We start from the raw sequence: 19,495 nt of genomic DNA, 5'->3' as shown, positions 1-19,495 counted from the left end.
TCCTTTCAAAGTACTGAAACAGAAGGAATGAGTGAATATAGGCAAACCCGCCATATTAGTAAACTGAAGGAAATGATGTCGAATGTCACCTGATGAAACCGAAGAAATACACAATCAGTGTCACACATGAGACCAAAGAGGACCGAATATGTCGCATCCTAAAAACAAATGTGTTGGCGTTTCCGAGTCCCCGCACCCTGACACATACGCCGTATAATTAGGATGTCTGTTTCGAAGGAGGCGTCACACAAACAAAGACACCTTTGAAGGAATATACTTATGTCAGACGTTGTCAACAAGAGTACTATCCACCGGCTCATCGGTATTAGTAAGAAAGCAATATGCTCCCCACACCGAATAACCATAAATAGGATCTAACAACCACCTCCAATTATCATGAACATTTTCCTGCAAAACAACGTTATGAAGTAACACAAAATACTCCCTTACACTCTCCTCCTCCCATGCTAACAATCGGGGACGCCACACCCACCCCTTCCTCCATCGCCCACCCTAACCTCCACAACTCCTCCACCGAACACTCCTTATTCACAGCCAAATCAAAAAGTCAGGAAAATTTAAGACTCAACGGAATTTCTCCTATCCAATTGTCATGCCAAAATAAAATATTCCTTCCATCATCGACTAGCCAACAGGTGTTATCATCAAACCACGGCTGCCCCCTCCTTCAACCGCCCCCCACCTCACCGTATCGAGCTTTTAGAACTCGGTACCACAACCCCTCTTTATAAAAACAACTTGTTTTAAAAAAAGAATACAAACCATTCTCCATTCAAAAATCTTTTATCTTATTTTGATTAGGTAAAGTTATATCAATTATAAAAAATTGAAAATGATTTCAGAAAGTAAACATAAACTAAATGTTTGTATACGGTACAAAATTATTAAATGTTTTTCTCCGATTATATTATTTAATTAATATCTTATACATCTCTTATAATTCAAATATATATTTTTTACAAACAACTCAAATATATTTTAACAAGTGTAAATTAATATAAATAATATTGTCCCACTTTTATTTGTTTATAAATTTTTGTTTTTTAAATATGTATGAAATGATAAAATAGACCATCAATTGTATGATGGAAATAGCAAGGCTTTTCAATATATTTTTTTAAAATAAAGTTAAATTTAATAGGAATATTACATAATATATGCATGAAGTTGAAGTTTGAATTTCAAACATCTATTAATAATTTTAAAGGTGAATTTTTAAATACTATACTACTTGAGAATATATTTTTTTTTGTTAATACAGTAACCCTACCATCTTAATCTTAGGTCATGTAAGTTTTAGTGATTTGAGTCATCTAATCTAAAGTGAACAAAGTGCAAAATGAAAATGATCATCAATAACTACATAACACACTTCATGGACCGTACAAAGTAAATGAAGTTTTACTAATTTGAGTCCTCCATCGTTATATCAATAACTTTGGTGGAAAAAAAAAACTATACATCGAACTGAACTGTTGAAAAAAACTGAACTTAAAAAAACCAAATCATTCCTGATAATATTGAAACTAAACTAAATCAATTCCGTTTGATTAAGTTTCGTTCATGATTTATTTGAAACAGTTAATTTCGATTTTAAAATTTAATTTCTTTTGTTTTTATATTATTTCAATAGTACTAATGATAAGATCCTTTTTTTTAAAAAAAAGTACTAATGATAAGATAACAAACGGTTCAATTTAGTTAAATTATTCTAAATTTAACGATCGGGTTCGGTTCGATTCGGTTTAGTTTTCCTGCCGAAGGGAACCATGTCCACCCCACATCACACATTTCATATGCGAAATTCAATTCCCTCTCTCACCTCCATATTTGAAAAGTTAAGCGCCAAACATAGAAACCTACCTATTTCTCCCCCAAAATTTTCAATTCTCACACAACAATGGCGTCTTCAACACTGTTTATCGCTCTTCAATGCTTCAATTGCTCCACCATGCAGGTCTCTCTCTCTCTCTCTCTCTCTCTCTCTCTCTCTCTCTCTCTCTCTCTCTCTCTTCCAATACCTAATTCATTAAATTCAGGTAAAACAAAAGAAGAAAAGCAGCAACAAATGGAACTGCGTTGTGTGCAATCAGAAACAATCTGTTCGCAAAATCTTCGCTCAAGGTTACAAAGCTAAGGACATTCGCTCTTTCGTTCAATCCGTCAATATGTCCAGAAAGTCCATTGAAGAAGATGATCAACATCAGTGGCTCCTCGCCGGAACCCTAAATCCTACACCAGAGGAACATGTTCGCGGAGAATATGAGTTTCCAGCTGATTTCAACAATAAGAAGAACTGTACTACTGATTGGAGTTTGTATCTCGATAATGACGATCATCGCGCTACCGAGAGAGACGAACAACAACAACATGGTTATTTACTTTTTACTTTTTTAATTTCAATTATATAATTAATTGTTATAGAATTTTAGTGTTTGATAGTAATTAAATTGAAGTAAAACTTGAAGTATGCTTCTCTGAAGGATTGACACATATACATACACACCCACATTTCTTATAGAAGGCGTGTCCGGCATGCCACAACACTAACACATATGATGATTACATTCAATTATTTATTTTTTCAAATAATTATCAGTGAGTATAACAATGTGTTATTATTGGACACTAACATGTGTCAGAGTCAGACACCAAACATGGCTTCAATTTGTAATTTTGGTGCTACATAGCAGGCACCTCACACGACACAAACATTCACATGTAGACATCGGTACTAATTTGTGAAAATTGAAGTGATTGAATATAACTGTGTGCATAACTGCTGTGTCAATATTAGACTGGCATGTGTCAGATACACCTTCAATTTGTAGTGTCGGTGCAACATAGATACACACACATGAATTAGTTATAACATGATCACGTAGTTTATTGTTTTGACAATTGTAGATTGATTGGGTTTGGATATTGGTTATCATGTCATGTGAGTTGAGTTGAGCATGATGGTTTAATTTTAGGTTGCTTTTGTTTTGATAAGTAGTGCTGGTTTTGATACATTTTGGATCGATTGAATTGAACAGAAGACGACTTTGAGCCATTGGTCGTGACTGAGTTGCCTAATGACATGCTCAAGAAGCGCAAATCGGTGGATAATTCAACTCCAAGATGTGGCAGGCGTTTTAAAAGCCCACTGTTCCAAAACTCTGAAGGTGAATATTCCTTATTTCTTATGTCAGCGGTAATCAGTAATTCAAATTATTCTATTAGTTTTGATGATGCTAAGAATAGAAAACAACAGATTTTACCAATTGTAGTTAGTTAACGAGAGAGACAAAATGAAAGTAAAATCATTGCATTTGTTAGTTTGTTATGCAATTTGATCTACTTGAGCTTCAGTGAAAAACAGAAGCCAAATAACTATATGCTTTTGATGATATTAGAGTTGGGCATTTAGGTTATTATTTGCCGCTGAGAAACCATAGATGCCGCAAACTTTTGACTGAATGGTAGAGCAAACAAATGGCACAAATTGGGTCATATACTTGTAGAAGCACTATAGAATTGCTGAATTTGAATAAACCACTATTTTTCCGATACACAATTGAAAACACTGTCTCAATTCCCAAGCAATACCGAGACAAGTAGATATGCCCCCAAAGCTTAAAAGTAAAAGGTAACTTTCAACAAACAGAGATTTAAACAGATATGCCCCTGAACAACCATTGTGTTCCACATATTTTGTGATCTTTACAAACTAAGTTCCTACCTATATTTGAACTTCCTTCAAGACTACTTGGAATTTGATCTTTCCAAATTCCTTTGTTTGACAGTGTTGTCAAATAGAGGCAGTAAATAATAGCAAAATTTAAACAAACCGCTATTGTTTTGTGATAGCTATTTAGTACAAAGTGTTGTCAAATAGCAGCTATAGAGGCTCTGTATCATTGTAGTGTGGCGGAATTTCAGCAAACCACTATTTTCTGCGATCTGTGACTGACAGCATTGTTTTGATATCATTTACAAATGTATTTTTATCTACATTCTCATATTTGTTTTATGATAACAAATAATCTAATGATAAAAACAATAAATTATTCTACATGACAATCAGTCTTCTTTAATTTTACCTTTGTCAATATTCATACCAAAGGAATCTGGCTTCACAGTGATACAGAGAACTTTATGTTATATATATATAAGTGCAGTATTGTTAACACTTAATGAGTGAAAACCTTACTTTATTGATAGCATAACTGAGGCTTCAAGATGATTAAATAAGGAAAACATAAAGCTGTGATCTAGGATCTTATTTAAAATAGAAAAATCTTAACCCAACTAACTTACCCATAACATATCTTATCCTCACATTCCTTCCTTTAAACTGATGACGAAAAATAAGTTTATACTAGGTACTGACAGGTACTTCAGATCATGGTAGTCAATAGTGCCGCTATAGCGGCCGCGCGGTGCGGTGCGGTGCCGGAGCGCTACGCAACAAGCCATAGCGTTGCGGTGTGAGATGGCGGCGCTATAGCGGCGCAACCCTTCGTAGCGGTTTAGAACCGCTATTTCATTTTAAGAGAAAATACAAAATTGTCCTTGGTTTAAAAAAAACAAGGGTATTTCAGTAAATCTTCCTCTGCTTTTCTGCTGTTCTGGAGAATTTCTTCACCTCTGCTGTAAATCTTCCTCTACTTTGTCGTGTTTCCTCTGTTATCCTGTTATTTTTTTGTTTAACAATCTCAAAACTCTATTGTCCTGTTACTTTTTTGTTCTAGTTTTCTTTGTTATTATTGATTCCAAACAACTCGGAATAGGATCATCTCCTGCGGCATATTTGTTCTGCCATCATCCTGCCGCTGATCCAATGGCTGACAAATAAAGTAAATAAATAAAAAAATAAAATATAAAAGAACAGTTTTAAAGAGATAGAAACAAACTTCATTTCTATTTCTTCTTTACACTTCCCTCTCCATTTTCCAGAACTTCCCATCAATCATGTTTCTTTCTTTATCTTTAAAATCCCTTTATAACCACATACCGTTTATTCATTTGATTCTGAACAAATTCAAAATTAAATAAAAAAACCTAACAATGCTAGAAATATTGAGAAATTATTAATTGAATTGAATAGAGGGAAAAAGGAAGAAGAAGATGCCACTGTTATTGAAGTCAGAAAGAGTGAACATAGAGAGAGCAGTTGAGAGTGAATTGAAATAGTAAATTGCAAAATTGATCGGTCATCTCAAAGATTCAGTTGCGTTTTTTGTTTTGTTATTGAACTGCTCTCCATTTTCACAACCCAGATATTTTTGATGCATAATCTACTTCTCCGTTGTGCGCTAACCCGCCGTCGTGAAAACGTTGTGCTCAATGCTCATTCGAAGTCTAACTCATCGCCGATGTACGTGCTTGTAGAAAGAAGAAGAGGTCTGTGCTTGATAATTAATTCCGTTTCTAGATTGTTTATTTTTTCTCTTTTTAACCATTGGATTGATCGGACGATGGAAAACAGCACAGGAGAGATGGCAGGAGGTAGTAAACTGGAGAGGATCCGGATCCTTCCAAACTCCATTATGCTCTCTCTGTTTCTGTTTGTAGTTTGTTCCAACAATCCTCTGTTTTGTTCATATAAAATTCTATTCTGCTCTCTCTGTTTCCTTATTTTTGTTGTTTTTGTTTTTATGAAATAGCGGTCATAGCGCTATGCGCTATCCCGCTATAGTATTTTTGGGGTTGGCCGCTACGCGCCGCTATCCGCTATTAACTACTATGCTTCAGACACACCTTTGGTTGTCCAACATATATACATTTTCACTGAGTTTACCAAGAAAAAAAGGTAGAATTGTCATCTTGCTGGTATAGCTTTCATTTTTTTATGTGCATTTAGAGCTGTAATCATCCTCACAGTATTGCTACAGGGGTAAATATTTCATTGTAATCCACCACATGCTGGAAAGCCTAGCCCTGCTTTATACTTGTCCACCTTGCTAAGTACATTCAATTTTGTTTTGAAATACATTTAACTCCAATCATCAATTTCTTTCGACGATGCTAAGAATAGAAAACAGAAGTCAAATGAACTAAACTCGTTGCCTTGATAATTTCTTATGCAATTTGATATACTTGAGCTTCAAGGGAAAAAAAGGTCAAATAACCACATGCTTTTAATGATATCAGAGTTTAATATTATTAAGCTATTATTTGGAACTGAAAAACCACACATACAAATGATCTTTTGACTGAACGGTAGGGAAACCAAATGGAACGAAGTTTGGTGCTCCAGTGATTTTCTTAAGGCAACACAGTGTTAGTGTAGAGGGGTGAGTGGGTGATAGAAATGCTGATGAGCAATTGGGCCTTGACTTTGGTCAAAAGCCCAAAGTATGGAGAGTTTATGAGAGAAAACATAAGAAAGGCATGAAGGGTAATGACGTGGAGGGAATGATGCATGGAACTAGCATTATATAAGGGGGTAGTGGAGAGAGAGTCTCTCAGCTGAGTTTTCTGTTAGCAGAACAATTCACATTACATGAATTGTGGGAGCCTTAGTGCTTTTAGGAGACTGTTAGGTTGTTAACAGTCTTGTTATTTTCTTACAGTTAGTTATTCATCTTTTCATCAATTGTAATTGTTCCTTTTCCATCTCCATAGCCACAATCTCACCGTCTTCGTTCACCGACTCTCCTTCACCCAAAATCAGCACACGCAAAAGCGTTCTGGACATGTGTAAAGTGGGGTGATACGTACCACCACATCTGAAACATAAACCCTTGGCATTTGTGTAGAGGGATGAGTGGGTCAGATAGATCTCTAGGTCGTTTCACAATGCAGAAAATATAAATTTTCTTCCAAATTCTTTTCTTTAAAAAAATACATACATCTTTGTGATATATGTAAGAGAAGAAAGTATACTAAAAGACAAGACCTTACTTTATATATGGGTTGATTGGAATTGACAGTATCTTGATTCACACAGATGCAGGAGAGCCAGTAAAAGATCAGAGAAGAATCACAGTATTGACTGAAAGCAATTCACAGAGAAATAGTATAGTTACATCAGCTAATCAGAGGACTCAGAAATGCAAACAAGCAATCAACACTTCAACCTCCAAATGGAATGATTACTTAACTGAGGACAACTTAGAACATGGATACAATAAGAGAGGCTTCAACTTCAAGGACACTTCAGGTTCATGGAACAGCAATGACATCTTAGAGGCCATAACTGGCGAGCAAAGAGTAGAAGATGATATTCACCCTGATTTTATGTGACTTTTATAAAATCAGGTATTACATAAAAGTGTTTGATTCTGTATAAGTGTACAAATAATCTAACAACTCCACGCATGTTTCTTCTGCTCTCATTTAAATGAATTTCCAATTGTAGGGTTTTGGATATGGTATTATACTCGTATTCAAGCTAAATTTGTATTCAAACTATTCTTGCATGAGTAACATTTATTACATACATTCTTATCCATCAAATAACTGACGAATCACTTCCAAATCATCATGATGCTAATATTGAAGGATATTTTCAACAAGGAGATTGATTCCCATTACCATTGAGTATGAAAGGGACAAGAATCAATGAGTTCTTTAATATAATATATTTCAATATTTTGATCGATCGTGAAGTTACTCTCTATTAAGAATTTGGGACAGTAACATTTATCGAATCGCGTAAATCTTGTGCACAAATTTTTCTCCTTCCTTTTCTTTTTAGGCTTAATTGCTATTTTAGTCCCTTACCTAATTTGTTGGTATCACTTTGGTCCCATAACTAAAATTTGGTCCATTTTGGTATTTTAACTTTTGCGCCGTTACATGTTTTTACTTGGGTATAATTTTTTTCGATAGAATAACATTTTTAAGATCTAGTGTTTCAGCACAGCTGCTACAAAGAAATTCAGAGAACTTCAACTCGAGAATACTCTCTCTATCTCATTATAAGTGTCTTATCTGTAATATTTTCTTGTTTAAAATTAAATGTCACTTTAGAATGCAATTGAAACATTAATTATATTTTGCATTGAAATCATTAAAATGAAATTCATTGCAACATTAAAATCAACAAAACTAATTGATTTCTTAAGAACCAGATACAACTCAAACAAGACACTTATAATGAGATAGAGAGAGTATTATGTACTATGCTTTGATTTTCTAGCTTATTGGTTTTAATATGCATAGTATAATTCTTGGAAAATTTGCTAATTACTTGTTAGAACCAACAAAGTAGTATAGCAGTAATTGATTGATTCAAAATAATCAGATTTAAATCTGAATGATATCAATTATGCAAAGGGACTGATTTATTGTTATGGTTCCGTAACCATATTCAAACAACTTGAACTCATTTTATAGCCGTTTAACGAAGGAAGGCTACTCCGCGTGTTGCGGATTTGCTTGCTGCCACTGCTGCAAGTTTTGCCTCATCCAAAAATGGAATCAAACATACTATGTTTGAAACTCGTAGAAAAAATGATGTAGCGACAGATAATTGAATATTGGATCGTATACTTGACAAAACTTTAGGCATATGCTGTTTTCACAACTATATGATATACATTTGGGCGAATTTTCTTTCACCACAGATTTTGGAAACTAATCCACTTGGATTGAATTCCTCAATCTAAATTAGATTCACCTGCAGGAAGAAAAATTAATTCCAAACAAGGGGAAAGGGATTCCCAACTAATCATTAATGTAACACATGAAATCCTTAATACAAAAATCCTAATAGAAAAGGGGGAAAATCCTGACAAGTATCCAAAACAACATCTAAGATTATTTCATTCACTAAGTGATTATGAGCTTATCACCAACTGCAGGACCTTGTGAAGCATCACGAAGGAATCGCATAGCCTCAGCAACCTTCATCTTCAGCTCCTCAGGTGACTCGATCAGATGAATGACCTCTGACTGGTCCATTTCCAGCAACATTCTTGTCACCTTTGCAGTCTGAATGGTTGGTGCAAGACGACCCACCAGAGGATGTAAATGTTCTTCCAGCATCTGTTTAACCAACAATACATTATAATATATTGACACAGAAAAATCAAAGGTTAACATATAGCTAGCAAATTTTTACATACCCGATGTTGATTTTCTTGAGAAGCAGAAGCCAAAGCTGAAGCAAGCGAGTTGTTAGACAATGGACCGTGATGGTGATTGCCAGTGGAGGTTGCAGCACTCGCAGATGGATCCATCATTTGACTTCCGGGATCTAAAGACATACCCACGCCATTTTGATCATTGTATTTAAGCCCTTGATTGGGGTTACGAGGTAGCATCTAGATTCAAAAATTAAATTTGTTTTAAATGTTGGGGTTACGAGTTATTTAGTAATATTATTTACAAAACAAAAAAACTTAGATTTACGGAATAAATACTTGGTTTTTCTTCTGTCGGACTTGCTGGAAGTTACCAGCTGGACGCCCACCCATCGTATTCCCCGGATGTCCCTGCCTCTGAAGGTGGTATGGCAGCAAGTAATTTGGAGTAACAAAGCCAGTTCCCACACCTGACATGAACTGTGGCTGGAAACTGTATCCGTTTGGCTGAGGCGCCATGAGACCAAATGTACCTTGCTCATAATAAAATTGTTGCGGAGCAAGTCTTTGTACACTTGAATGGTATCCAGCATTTCCACCCGATACTTGAATTGCAGAAAAATGTGCCTGCAATTACACAAGCTTGTGAATCTAACTGTTGAATTTGTACAAAATACAATGTAAGAAAGACTAAATTTGTTAAAGATCGAAAACCAAAAAAAATGAAAGTAAGCATGTTTCTGAAAGACCATCATATGAACAAAAATAGGAAATTGATAACTTATTACTAAATCAATGCTACAAATGAAAACTACAAAGAAAAATTTATGTTGTATACAAATCAAATTGTAATTGATTTATCCATATTTAAATTACGAGGTCAATTTAAATAATATATTTACAAGATAAAAGACAAGTTTTACCTGCAATTGAGCTTTCCTTTCTTCTTTGCGTTGGGCCACAGAAACATATACTGGCTTCTGTCCAATCATCTTCCCATTCATTTCATTGATCTAAAAAAAACATAATACAAATCAAGCATCTCATAAAAAAGGCTGTGCAAAATCTTTTTTAACCAAATAACAAACGACATACAGCTTTGCTCGCTTCCTCAGGTGTAGTAAAAGCAACAAAACCGACGCCCTTGCTGCGTCCACGAGCATCAGACATTACCTGAAGAAACATATTAAATGCAGTTATACTTTCAGATATTCAAATAATTATGAAGTGAGTAATGACACAAATGCATGTTACACACAACCATGGAGTATATACCTTGCAAGATGTTATTGTTCCAAACTCAGAAAACAGCTCCTTCAGTTTTTCTTCATTAAGACTCTTATCAATGTTTTTCAGGTATAAATTAGCACCTTGTAATTTCTCATATCTTTTTAGCTTTTCTTGCTCAAAGAAAGCTTTCAACTCTGCCTCCCTTTCCGATTTTTTCTGAGCCCTCCCGACAAATAAAACCTTCCCATCATTCGTTGTGCTCCCATTCAACTTCTCAACAGCAGTAGCTGCTGAATCTGAGCTTTGGAAATTCACAAAACCAAAACATTTAGAGTTACCATTTTCATGTTTCATGATCACAGCACTTGTTATTACACCAAAAGGGTTGAAAAGCTGCTTAAGGTCCTCATCAGTGTATGATTCAGAAAGGTTTTTCACATACACATTAGTGAACTTAGGTGATGACCTTTCTTGACGCCGAACAAAATACCCTACATAAACTTTCTTATCATTCATCAGCATGCCATCCAACTTTTCAATAGCATTTTTTGCAGACTGATCATTGTCAAATTGAACAAAACCATGTCCCTTAGAATGACCATTGCTATCCATAGCAACCTTACAAGAAAGCACATTTCCAAAAACAGAAAAAGTTTCATGCAATGCCTTGTTATCTATTGATGTTTCTAGATTCTTAATGAACAGATTTGCAAATCCAGTTTTACGAATGAGAGGGTCTCGATGAGAAAACATAATACGAATGGGCTTTCCGTTCAGAGTAACATAGTTCAAACTCTTCATCGCATTAGCAGCTGCAGTACAAATTTTTTGAAGTTAAAGAAACAAATATAGATAAAACAATGTTTTTATAAATTGAACACATTTTCTTTTATTAATAAATTCATTGTCATATAATATGCACTTCAATTTCGAACGTAACTCATCATCACAAAATCAGCTTATCAGTTCAATAGACAATATGAGCCTAAACCCACCACCTCAACCCAACTTAATTAAGCTGTTACAACTGTTGACAGATTACAGGGCTGGCTGCAATTTGGTTTGCCTTAATTAGGGATGGTCGCAATTGTAGGGCTTTAATTATTAATTTGTGAATATGAATGATATACTTCCCAACTCAACCAATCAGTAACCAAATATAAAAATAATACTCTAAAACACAGCCTACGCGTCATTGGTAGTCATGTTGCCAAGGTTTATGATATTTCCACAGTCACATTACTATTGCAGAACTGACTACCATTGATGCATAGACTATTGCCAACATTGCAGCCGCATTAGTCGTTTTTGACAACAACTTTCTACCTTACCAAGGATCGCAACAATGATTTAAATCATGAATGACGTTGAACATGGTTTCAAAGAATAGCCACATCAGAAATTGTGACTAAGATTTTTAATGTTTGCATGTTAGTAACACGGCTCCAATGATTAATAACATTTAAAATAGGGATTGAAGAATCCCGACTTAACCATGACATAAAAACATAATTTAATTACTGGGGTTTTACTCAGAAAAAGGAATTTACTTTACTCCTTTTGTAATTAGAGTCATAAAAATCAATTAAGAATTGCAACAAGTTGGGAAAATCTTAACAACTTTAGTAGTCACGATGCCAAGGTTTATGATATTTCCACAATCACTTCATTAACGCAATTGCAGACGTATTACTTGACAACAACTTTCAACACAAACAAAGAATTTCTACCACGATTTAAATGACAAATATGAAAGAATCTCAGACACAACCAAAACTTTAAAAACATGATTATAAATACTAGGCTTTTACTACTTCAGAAAAAATAAGTGTACATTAGTAATCATATATAGTCATCAAATTTAATTAAGATTTGCAATAAGTTTTGAAAAACCTAACCCTTATCTTTTTCTCTCCAAACAAAAAATAAATTCAATAAGGTATTCAAACAATCACAATGCATTCCACCAACAAGAATATATGATCCTCCTCAAAAAAAAAAAAAAAATTATAATCCAAAGATCCAAAGATTGAATTCAAAAAAACACATAATAAAAGAATGAAACTCGAAATACAAACCATCACGAGCGTTGGAGTAGTTAACATAGCCATATCCAAGAGATGACTGCGTCATCTGATCTCTGCAAACCCTAACAGAAATCACAGGGGCAATCTGGCTGAACAGATCATACAGCTGCGCATCATTTACGTTCCCTTGAAGATCACCGACGTACAAAGAAGAATTCTCAAATCTTCCAGCACTGGTCAAAGCTGCTGGAACAACGATCTTTGGTGATGAAACTATTGCTGCCATTGCTTCAACACTGAAACAATGTAACAGTAGAGAACATTTTTATTGTGAATAAAATTAAAAAAAAAAAAAACAATAAAGAAAGAGAGTGAGAAGAAAAAAAACTTACAGTAAGGAAGAACTGGTTTTCTGGTTTTCTTTCAACACTGTAAGGATTGGTTTTCTGGTTTTCTTTCAACACTGTAAGGAAGAACTGGTTTTCTTTGGAGTGAATAAGGTTGTGTGATACAAGGATTTTATATGACTAATTTGCTGAATCGAATAGCAGCGTTTTATTTTATTTTATTTATTTTTTAATTGTGACGCAATTTGACTTGACTTGACTTTGACAAAAGTATTATTTTCCTGTATTATTTTGTTTTATTTGCTGCATGTTGAGTTGACCTTCACATAAATGTTAAATTGGAAAAAAAAACTTTTTGATACACTCACAGATGGAAGCTTCCTAATACACTTATTTTCTAAATCAATTAATTAATGAATATGCTAACTAAATACATCCTCCCATACCAACTTGATACGGATACCAGCAACAATTGATACCAGGTATGCGATCTGCAGTTGCTCCAAATTACATCCTGCCATACCAACTTCAGAGGCAAGGTCATCCTGGACACGGGATGGGTATGCGTCCAGTTGGAAACTTCCAACAAGTCCAGCAAAACCAGGTATTTATTCTTGAAGTGTGCGCTTCATTGTTTTGTAAATAAAATTTCTAGTAATTGATTCCTCACATTTGGAAAAATTTCATTTTCAATCTAGATGCTACCTCGCAACACCGACCAAGGGTTTATGTGTAATGGTCGAAATGGTGTGGATCCATCTGCCGTTTCTGAAGGTCAAACGATAAATCCATCTTTGGCGTCTGCTACTCGGGAAAATCAACACGGGTATGTAAAAGTTTACTAGTTATATGTACATCTTTGAATTTTCTTTAAAGATTTGCAATATTGTGTTGATTACTATAATTTATTGTTGCCAATATCATGGTACGGTAAATATAACTTTCTTTGATTTGTTGGTTGAACAGATGTTGGGTGAAAATTTATATCCTCTTGTGGGTCGTCTTACACCAAACAATCAGACAGCCAAGGTGACAGGAATGTTGTTGGAATTGGACCAGTTAGAGGTTATCCATCTGATTGAGTCTCCTGAAGAACTGAAGATAAAAGTGTCTGAGGCAATGGAAGTCCTTCGCAAGGTTTCTCCGCGAATTGGGAAAAACCCAAGTCCCACATCGGATAGACAAGACTCTTGAGAAGAGTTTATAAAGAGGAGGCAATCCTCACTTTACAAGCTGGTTTTGTAAGGATGAGTTAGGCCCCAAATTTCAACAAAAATATATGAATGAAATGATCTTATTTTACTTTTGGATCAGTTATTATTAACTTTCATTGTTTATGGAGCCTTATCTTAGATTCATCAGGATTTTTTTCACATTTCTGTTAGGAATTTGACTTGTGAGCTGTTCTGTTAGATTGATCAGTTATTAACTTTCATTGTTTATGGATAATCCTTTACTTTGTTTAGACATATTATTTGCATCTAATTTAGATTGGGAATTCAACCAAAGTGCATTAGCTTCCAAATTTTGTGGCTTCCATATTATGTCTTGCTGGCTCTCTAATAATCATCATTTTCTCTATTCTTTCTGTATTTGGTTATGAGTTTAATTATTACACCAAAAAAAGTGATAGAGTAGTTGTCGTTAGAAATAATTTATACACAGCTGTATGAATTTTTGTGGCACTTGTCAGACTCAAAATATTTTGTTAGGTAATACGATCAAACTTCATTGCAGAATTGAAGAAGTGTTAAATTCTTGAATTGGCTTAATGATTGGAACTCCTTGTGAGATTCTTCAATACATTGAAGATGGGATTGTTGTTCATATGAGTGAGTTCATTATGTTTTAATTCTCCAACGTATGCAAATGTCTAGTTTTAGTCCAAGAGGAGAAAAAATAAAGTATCTTTTTTTGGTGCTTAATGTTCTTAAATATGTTACATTTCGGTTTTTCTTGTGCTTTATATATAACATATTTTTCTGTTCTAGACCATGTAGTATTTGAGCTATGTTAGGGACGAAGTTAGAAAAGGTAACAAAGTTTTAAAAAACGGTCTGTTACCGAGAAAAAGGCCGCGACAAAAAGTTAATGATAGCGGACGTTACCGTTTTTTACCGTTTTGATACTGAACCGGCCTTTAAATACAAGAGGTCATTGAGTAAATCAAAATTAAAATACCACAAAAATGATTTTGAAGTTCTTTTTTTAAGGGAATCTTTGTGAAGTTTTGGAATATTTGTTGACAAAACACAGTAAAAATAAACCTTATTGATAATTATTTTTTTCCAAATATTTTACCTAAAATTAAAATAGAAGAAATTTTTCTAAAACTTTTAGAATATGATCATACCTGATGAGAAGGTGACTGCCGGTGCTTTGAATGCGGTGGTTTGAGGGGTGGTGAAATGCGCCAAAATGCTACTTGGAGCGGATGGGGGGTGTGTATCTGCAGGCACTCCGACGTTCAAGTAAGTAGAGATCAGAGAGAGTGAGGGTTTAGAGGAAGAGATAGATTCTACCTTGGGGACTGCTTTGAGTGCCCTATTTATAGAGGTGGACGGCTGTAGAGCTGTTGTAATGGCACACCTGGCTCTAGCAGTTATAAAATCGTGAGAAGTGTAACCGCCAGAGAGTTTATTGCGGGAACGTGTAGAGAGATGTTGTGGTTCGTTTGAACCAGTCTCTTTCGCTCCGTGCACCCCTTGTGGGGAAGGGATGTGTCGCAAGTAACTTCGCCAAACGTGGTGTTTGGGCTTTGGATAATAAACTTGATTTGGTCCATTGGACTAACCAAGTGTTAGGCCCATAGAAAGTTCTAGAGCCATATAGAACTAGGTTGGTAGAAATATCATTGAAAAAAGTGTGTAGAACTCTCATGTATGTAGTTGAGAGAAGTGTGTAGAACACTATCTTGAAGTGTGTATAAAGTTATACAATGATGTGTCTAGAAATCTCCCTTGGAGCCTATAAAACGGGGAGAGCGTGTCATTTGTAAATCAAGCAAGCAAACAAGAATCAAAGTATCCTCTCAAGAAATAGAAATTGTTATTCTCTCAAATATTCTCTCATCCTAAATTCCTCACAAAGTTCTCAATATAATCTTCTCCTTTTCCAACAAAGTGGTATCAGAGCTTAGGTTCTGAGAATAAATTATTCCATAGTTATGGCGGTCAATGGAGCGGCATCCTTCCAAGTTCCACTTCTCAAAGGGAGTACCTATGATAATTGCTTCATCAAAATGATGGCTCTTCTTGGAGCACATGATGTTTGGGAGGTTGTTGAAAAAGGCTATAAGGAATCACAAGATGAGGATTCCTTAACTAAAGCACAAAGAGACACTTTGAAGGATTCAAGAAAGAGAGACAAAAAGGCTCTCTTCCTCATCTACCAAGCATTGGATGAAGATGAGTTCGAGAAAATTTCAAATGCAACATCCGCTAAGGAGGCATGGGAGAAGCTTAAAACCTCTTGCCAAGGAGAAGACAAGGTAAAGAAGGTACGTCTCCAAATTTAAGAGGCGAGTTTGAATCCTTGCATATGAAAGAGTCAGAGTCTATTTTTCTAGAGTTATCTCTATCTCAAATCAATTAAAAAGAAACAGTGAAAAGTTAGAAGATGTGAGAATTATGGAGAAGATACTCCGATCATTAGACCCCAAATTCGAGCATATTGTTGAGAAAATTGAAGAAACCAAAGATTTAGAGACTATGACAATAGAGAAACTTCAAGGATCTTTGCAAGCTTATGAAGAGAAGCACAAGAAGAAGAAAGATATCACCGAGTAACTCTTCAAGATGCAACTAAAAGAGAAAGATGAAGGTCAAAGAAATGAGAGGATCCAACAAAGTCAAGGTAGAGGATCCACTTAAAAGAATTGTAAATTTATCAATTGTGCTATACCATTAATAACAACGTTTTTAAATTGCGGCTTATTGGTTTCTACTTGAAGAATTTACAACCTAAGGGTTTGAGAAGAAACAATAACACTGAAAGGTTACTTGTGAGTAAACTTACACTTATGTAATGAACTAATAAAATTACTTGGAACAATTCTCACTTTCAATGCAATAGAGCAAAATAAAATTTAAAGCATCCAAACAGAATTGTTATCGATCCAGAATGGTAGTCCATCCTACAATACATCAATACTAAATGATTGCATATCATAAGAATAGAAACTAATGAAAAACATTGAAACTTCTAGTAACTACTTTTACTTAAATTAAAGTTTACATGCAGGAGATATCCTTGGACAAGAAGATAATTCTTCTATAATTTGACTCCTTTCCAAAATCATTCCATTTTAGGAGCTAGTAGTAACGTCAATGTCAATTGTCATATCTTGTAAAAGCCTCGCATTCTGCAATATATATTTTGCAAATTGAAGGTCATTTGCCGATCCTTCAAAGTTTAAAATTGTACATGATCTGAGGTGAGACGAAACACATTCAATAACCGAATTTGGCCATTTCCATTCCTTGGATGAGCTGTACCTCCACTGTCAAAGGGATGAAAAGCAACATTTATTAAAATATATTTAAAGCAGAACAAGCAAACAAATATATTACTCAGCAAACCTTTTTAATGAAAAGAATTTGAAGCATGGGACAATGTTGGAGCAATTGTATTATGTTATCCCAGCTATAAAACCATAGTTTAATGTGAATTAGGTTTGGAAAATCAACATTGCAAGGAACATCTATTGCATGGATTTAAACCCTTTTAACACACTGTTTTTGTAACTTTCGATATATACAGTATGATAAATCCTGAAATCTTCTAGGTTAGGAGAAGCATTAAGAAGTTGTTGGAGAACTTTCTGATTTTTAAAACGAACAAGTCTCAAATGTAGGGTTTTGAAAGAAGGGTGGTAGTGAAAGCGATTTTGATGGGAAGAAAAGAGAGTATGTGACATAATAATTCATCGGGTAAGTCACTGATTCTATCCATCTTCTTTGAGTTTTCCATCGTTGAGAGAGAGAGAGAGAAGTGCTAAAGTAGGGTTTGCGATGCGTTGCAGTGATAGACGTTTCATCTGAGCCACGCCCAGACATACACGCCGTGGAGGCATTGTTTATAACACCACGTCGGAGAAGATTATCCTTTGTAGACAGCCTATCCTGGAATAACCGCCATGCAAACAACACTACCTTCAAGGGGACATCCTTATGCCAAAGAGATGCAACATCCACAAGAGAATCTACTTGAGGTTGAGCTGTCAGGAACTTATAAACACCACAAACAGAGAAAGTTTGAGATGTTTCCAATGTCCATAGCCATCTGTCATCCTTGTCAACCTGTAAAGACACATTATGAAGCAGTAAAATAAGTTCCCCCAATATCTCCTCCTCCCACGCATACAACCTCCGCCTCCACCTCCACCTCCACGCCTCACCATCCACCCCCCAACCAATCTGACACATATTAAAAACGGACTCCCCCTTTACCACTGACAAGTCATATAACTTGAAAGTGAAACACATGACCTATAAGTCATCAAGCGATCCTATTATAAGAACATGAAGATTGAATAAGAAGATTGAAGCACTAAGTTATCCTTGGATGTAGTAAGTTATTGGACCTACCGCTATCCTAGAGGATTTTAATGTCCACTTCTGTTTTTGGCCTTTAAAATGCAGGGTACCAATACAATGAGATCCTTTAAGGACATTAAAGGATAAATGACGGTCAACTGCTGCAACTCAATTCGAGTCATCAGGAAGCCCGTGATCTAAAGTATATAGTTTTTGTCTCATCACAATGGTAACGTCGTTTCTTCTCTCGTCTCAATTGCACTTCTGAATGAGTAATTTTCTTGACATTTATACACTTTTACTGAAGCAACAACTGGTTTCAATGTCAGAGTGGGCAACAAGAGTGGACTCGTGATCAATTTCAAAATCATGTGTTGCATTATCATCTAGAAAGAGTTTGAGAGCAACATTGATATTCTGCATCTCAGCTTGGAGTTCCTGTAAATGTCTATCGCCGGTCATACAGGTCGAAAGATGGACACACACAAAGTGTACAGAAAGTAAATGCAATTATTGTGAAAACAAATCCATTCCATAAAAAGTACTAGAAATAGAAAGTGAGTGTGAGTCAGGGATAGGGAGAAAATGCAGTATTTGTGAATGGAAAATTTTGTCAAGATCATGCGCTTGTTAAAGCTGAAAAAGTTCACTATTGCAAATGCTTTGTTTAAATCTAATACACCTATTTCTGAAAAAGTTCTTACGAATGCTTTTCAATGATTATCTTCAAAAGCAGTCTTGCTATGACAATAACCAGTTTGAAAACATGATTCCTCATTCTGAAAGAACTTCAGCCAAAGAGATATTGATTTGCAACCTATCAAAGAAAACTAACTAAAATATCATCAAAATGTTTTTGAATATTTCAAAATAAATTGAAACAAACCTTATTGATAATTATTTTTCTGCCAAATATTTACCTAAAAATAAAATAGAACAAATATTCTTAAAACTTTTAGAATATAAACAAAACAAATAAAACAAAGATATAAGTAAAAAAAGCATCTTTAGTCTCATTATATTAAATTATTATTATTATTATATTATGTGTCAAAAATATTATATTATATATATATATTAGAGGAAGATAGGGATGTGGTTAAAAATTGAATTAGTCGTCAAAATTAGAGTTCAAAGTTCAAACTTCAAGCTGCCGTCTGTCGCAAAATTAGAGCAAAATAAATTAAAAACATCCAAGCAGAATTGTTATCGATCCACAATAGAATACATCAATACTAAAGACCATCATCCTTGTTAATTTTACTAGAAGACTAAATGTTGTTCAAACTAAATGGTTGCATATCATAAGAAATGAA

At 34.8% G+C, this 19,495-nt stretch overlaps 3 protein-coding genes across 3 annotated transcripts; 2 read left to right on the top strand and 1 right to left on the bottom strand.

The window, feature by feature from the left end:
• The first annotated feature begins 1,832 nt into the window (after positions 1–1,832).
• LOC25496269 (MRN complex-interacting protein) lies at positions 1,833–7,450 on the top strand. Its single transcript, XM_039835059.1, has 4 exons — positions 1,833–1,978; positions 2,061–2,394; positions 3,060–3,188; positions 6,959–7,450. Exons 1-4 carry the CDS (start codon positions 1,922–1,924, stop codon positions 7,252–7,254), a joined length of 816 nt encoding a protein of 271 aa, XP_039690993.1. The 5' UTR covers positions 1,833–1,921; the 3' UTR covers positions 7,255–7,450.
• Positions 7,451–8,562: 1,112 nt separating this feature from the next.
• Positions 8,563–11,075, bottom strand: LOC120575892 (polyadenylate-binding protein 3). Its single transcript, XM_039826740.1, has 6 exons — positions 10,314–11,075; positions 10,134–10,211; positions 9,962–10,051; positions 9,378–9,665; positions 9,081–9,278; positions 8,563–9,000 (listed from the first exon to the last, which is right to left on the bottom strand). Exons 1-6 carry the CDS (start codon positions 11,067–11,069, stop codon positions 8,785–8,787), a joined length of 1,626 nt encoding a protein of 541 aa, XP_039682674.1. The 5' UTR covers positions 11,070–11,075; the 3' UTR covers positions 8,563–8,784.
• A 4,646-nt stretch (positions 11,076–15,721) lies between these two features.
• On the top strand, positions 15,722–16,544 carry LOC120580862 (uncharacterized). Its single transcript, XM_039835054.1, has one exon. The coding sequence runs from the start codon at positions 15,809–15,811 to the stop codon at positions 16,157–16,159; it is 351 nt and encodes a 116-aa protein (XP_039690988.1). The 5' UTR covers positions 15,722–15,808; the 3' UTR covers positions 16,160–16,544.
• The last annotated feature ends 2,951 nt before the right edge of the window (positions 16,545–19,495 follow it).

Source organism: Medicago truncatula, chromosome 6 (assembly GCF_003473485.1).
Source record: "Medicago truncatula cultivar Jemalong A17 chromosome 6, MtrunA17r5.0-ANR, whole genome shotgun sequence".
NCBI classification, from domain to species: Eukaryota; Viridiplantae; Streptophyta; class Magnoliopsida; order Fabales; family Fabaceae; genus Medicago; species Medicago truncatula.
This window is presented reverse-complemented; position numbering and strand designations above follow the sequence as displayed.

Excerpts from the sequence above, each read along its gene's own strand:
- LOC25496269 (XM_039835059.1), top strand. The coding sequence starts at position 1,922 with ATGGCGTCTTCAACACTGTTTATCGCTCTTCAATGCTTCAATTGCTCC. Across the intron at positions 1,979-2,060 it reads TCAATTGCTCCACCATGCAG|GTAAAACAAAAGAAGAAAAG; the intron begins GTCTCTCTCTCT and ends CATTAAATTCAG. Across the intron at positions 3,189-6,958 it reads ACTGTTCCAAAACTCTGAAG|ATGCAGGAGAGCCAGTAAAA; the intron begins GTGAATATTCCT and ends TGATTCACACAG.
- LOC120575892 (XM_039826740.1), bottom strand. The coding sequence starts at position 11,069 with ATGAAGAGTTTGAACTATGTTACTCTGAACGGAAAGCCCATTCGTATT. Across the intron at positions 10,212-10,313 it reads GAACAATAACATCTTGCAAG|GTAATGTCTGATGCTCGTGG; the intron begins GTATATACTCCA and ends ATGTTTCTTCAG. Across the intron at positions 9,279-9,377 it reads TCCGACAGAAGAAAAACCAA|ATGCTACCTCGTAACCCCAA; the intron begins GTATTTATTCCG and ends TTTTGAATCTAG.
- LOC120580862 (XM_039835054.1), top strand. The coding sequence starts at position 15,809 with ATGGCGGTCAATGGAGCGGCATCCTTCCAAGTTCCACTTCTCAAAGGG.